This window comes from Prenolepis imparis, unplaced genomic scaffold (genome assembly GCF_030444845.1).
Source record: "Prenolepis imparis isolate NDT839.2.m4 unplaced genomic scaffold, iyPreImpa1.0 SCAF_330, whole genome shotgun sequence".
In the NCBI taxonomy this organism is placed as follows: domain Eukaryota; kingdom Metazoa; phylum Arthropoda; class Insecta; order Hymenoptera; family Formicidae; genus Prenolepis; species Prenolepis imparis.
Genome location: NW_028141488.1, coordinates 31,339 through 35,539, shown reverse-complemented (window position 1 = coordinate 35,539; position 4,201 = coordinate 31,339). Strand labels below are relative to the sequence as shown.

At 35.4% G+C, this 4,201-nt stretch overlaps 1 protein-coding gene across 1 annotated transcript; it reads left to right on the top strand.

The window, feature by feature from the left end:
- The first annotated feature begins 65 nt into the window (after positions 1–65).
- On the top strand, positions 66–1,854 carry LOC145948317 (uncharacterized). The gene is made up of 2 exons (XM_083058022.1): positions 66–1,199; positions 1,306–1,854. The coding sequence occupies exons 1-2, from the start codon at positions 96–98 to the stop codon at positions 1,354–1,356; spliced, it is 1,155 nt and encodes a 384-aa protein (XP_082914148.1). The 5' UTR covers positions 66–95; the 3' UTR covers positions 1,357–1,854.
- Positions 1,855–4,201: the final 2,347 nt, after the last annotated feature.

The window sequence follows — 4,201 nt, the reverse complement described above, 5'->3', positions numbered from 1 at the left end:
AAGTTAAAGAGATTGTCAATCAACTTATTCAATTATGTGCAGCGGGTGGATTTCCTTTACAAAAATGGAGTAGTAATTGTAGAGAGATTCTGCCAATGTCGATGTCGGGTGAAGAATGTGAAGAATCGTCATCTGCTGTGGAAATTGAATCTACACTTTGCAAGATATTAGGTCTTATTTGGAGACCCGACTCGGACACGTTTCATTTTTCAGCTTTACCAACATCTACTACAAAATATACTAAAAGAATAATTTCTTCTGAAATCGCAAAATTATATGATCCATTAGGACTTATCGCACCTATTCTCATAACAGCCAAAATCTTTCTTCAAGAACTCTGGTTAAGAAAGATTGAATGGGATGAACCTCTTTCTCAAGACATGCAATATCGTTGGGAGAATTTTAGAAAACAACTTCAGCATCTAGATCAATTAGCAATTCCTAGATGGTTTGGTTATGTTCATTCCAGTACTTCTGTTGAAATTCATGGATTTTCAGATGCATCAGAATTAGCCATGGCAGCTGTGATTTATATAAGAATTTCCAGTAACGATGGTAAAATATCTACTCAACTGATTTGTTCCAAGACAAAGGTTGCACCAATTAAACGGCTTACGATTCCACGTCTTGAACTTGTTGCGGCTTTGTTATTAGCGCGATTAACTGTACATACTTTAAAAGCACTAGCACTTTCTGACGTATCGGTGTTTTGTTGGTCTGATTCATCTGTAACTCTTTCTTGGATTTCGGCTCATCCAACCAAATGGAAAGATTTTGTTCGTAATCGTGTATCTACTATACAAGAATTATTACCTTATGGATCTTGGCATTTTGTTCCTGGGAAAGAAAATCCTGCGGATTGTGCATCTCGTGGTTTAAGGCCAGATCAATTAATTAAATTTGATCTATGGTGGAAAGGACCAAATTGGCTTTCTGAGTCTCCATCATCTTGGCCTTCTTTCAAGTGTAAAGAGTTACCGGAAACTGGTTTGGAAGAACGATCCAGACAAGTCATGATTGCTGTCACCCATCAACCTTTATACTGGGAATTGTTGGATAAGTACTCTTCACTCATGAAATTATTACGAATTACTTCTATTTGTCGCAGATTTATTCGTTGTCTCCGTAGAGAATCACAATCAACACTGATTAAACATCCCATAACACCCATGGAAATCGAGAAGAGTCGTAATTTTTGGGTACGAATTGTACAACAAGCATGGTTTTCGAACGAGATTCGTATAATTTCTAATAGAGAGCATTTGCCTAAATCCAACCCTTTGATTCGCCTTACACCTTTTATAGACCATGAAGGATTACTTCGTGTTGGAGGTCGTCTCCATAATGCACAGATAGAGTCTGACACAAAACATCCACTTATTATACCAAGAAGATCTTCGTTAAGTACTTTGATTATTGATGATGCTCACAAAAGGACGCTACATGGAGGTACTCAAGTTACTCTCGGTTTTTTACGAAGTTCATATTGGATTATCGGTGGAAGAGCACCTGTACGTTCTTACATCCTAAGATGTGGAAGGTGTGCACGGTATCGCGGAATTCGAGCGAAACAGCTCATGGGTCAATTACCATCATCACGTGTGACTCCAGCAAGACCTTTTTATAACACAGGTTTAGATTATGCTGGTCCCGTGATAATGAAGACTTGGAGAGGGCGAGCGGCAAAAACTTATAAAGGCTATTTAGCTATATTTGTTTGTCTCACAACATCAGCAATACATATAGAAGTAGTTACGGATTATACCACTGATGCATTTATAGCTGCCTATAAACGGTTTACTGGTAGAAGAGGTATATGTGCTACGCTACAAAGTGATTGTGGAACAAACTTTGTTGGAGCAGATGCAACTTTAAGACGTTTTTTCAAGTCATCTTCTAATGAATTACGTGACCTTGCCTATCTTCTCGCTAAAGATAACACTGAATGGAAATTCAATCCTCCATCAACCCCTCATTTTGGAGGAAAGTGGGAAGCAGCTGTAAAATCTATTAAATTTCATTTACAACGAATTTTAAAGGATACTATATTAACGTATGAAGAAATGACAACGATAACTGTACAAATAGAAGCAGTGTTAAATTCAAGGCCATTATGTCCTTTATCAGATGATGCATCTGACTATTCACCCCTGACTCCAGGACATTTTCTTATTGGAGAAGCACCAACTACATTACCGGAACCGAGTCTATTAACTGAAAAGACATCTTTGCTTTCACGCTGGCAATTACTTAAACAGAAAGTAGATCATTTTTGGTCAAGATGGTCTATAGAGTGTTTACAAAGGTATCAAGCCATTTCTAAATGGTATCGCCCTTCGAATGAAATAAAGGAAGGATCCTTAGTATTAATTACGGATGAGCGTTACCCGCCAGGAAAGTGGCCCCTCGCAAGAGTCATACATTTACATCCAGGACCAGACGGTTTAACCAGAGTTGTTACAGTGAAAACTGCAAACTCTATTTACAAGAGACCTATAACAAAATTATGTATTATCCCAACTGATCCTGAAATTCATTCAACAAATCTATTGTTGAATGCGGGCGGAGAAAATGTATAGGAAAGTCTATTCGAATCTTTCATAGAGTGCCGTGAGAAAAGAAAAAGATCTGGTTGCTATGCAGCTGTTTATCGTGTTTCGTTTTATGTTTGAATCGACACGATGCGCATCGTACGGAAATATCAAGATCATCAGAGATACATCGAAATATATTTGGTTAATTACATATATCTGGTTAGGAAGGTCGACTTTGTCCAATTGGGGACATCATGTAAGTACATATCATGATAGTCGATACCTTCCATCAAGCCAATTATTTGAGGCTAGCCATAAGGTGATCATCCAAATTCTATCTTTGCCTTATGGTGATTAATATATTTTTGCCTTATGGTGATTTATATCTTTATCAAACAAATTCTATCTTTGCCTTATGGTGATTAATATATCTTTGCCTTATGGTGATTTATATCTTTATCAAACAAATTCTATCTTTGCCTTATGGTGATTAATATATCTTTGCCTTATGGTGATTTATATCTTTATCAAACAAATTCTATCTTTGCCTTATGGTGATTAATATATCTATGCCTTATGGTGATTTATATCTTTATCAAATTAATTCTATCTTTGCCTTATGGTGATTTATATTTTTATCAATCTAATCTTATCAAAGCTGATTAATATTTTCTCTGCCTTAAAAGGTGATAACTGAAAACTATAAAACTCTTATTCATATTTTGCCTTACGGTGATATTATCCATAATCATTTTTATCTTGCCTTACGGTGATATCATTTAATTCATATTTTAATTATATTTCCTAATTTCTTTAGAGACGCAGGAATTCTTTACAGATATATATATATATATATATATATTTCCTGGTTCCTGTTTTGAATCCTATAAATATTCTGGTTCCTGTTTCTAAGATGAAGACAACTCCTATATAACCTGTACTACATTCAGTCCTGTACATAATATGAAATAACGTCGTAAAACAAGGAAGGATTATACATAGCAAGAATATAGAAAGAATTGATATTAATCTTGGAATAAGAGTTAAGAAGTTACGTTCGGTACGTACAAAAATTACATTTTATTGTTATCGAACATAACAGAACATCAGTCAGGTTTTAGAAAACAGTATTCGTGTGAAACAGCGATTCAAACAGTCATTGACGAATGGAAACTGGTAGTTAGTGAGGCAAAAATGGTGGGGGTAATTTTCATGGATCTCAAGCGAGCATTTGAAACGATAGATAGAGAAAGACTGTTAGAGAAATTATATCAATACGGAATTAGAGGAACAGCTTTAGAATGGTTAAGTTAATTATTGACGATAGGTTAAGATTTAAGGACCACTGTGATTATATGCTAAAGAAAATAGGGAAAAAAGTGAGTTTTTTAAATAGAATAGGTAACTACATATCGGCATACACTAGATGTATTATATATAAGTCAATCATAGCGCCTCACTTTGAGTATTGTGCGACGCTGTTAATTGATATGGGAGAAACACAACTAAATGAATTGCAAAAAGCGCAAAACCGGGCCATGAGGGTCATATTGCAATGTGATAGATATACCAAAGTGGAGAGTATGCTGCAAGCGCTGCAGTTTATGTCCATAAGACAGAGACTGAATTATAATGTATGTATATTTATCTTTAAGATTTTAAAGAAT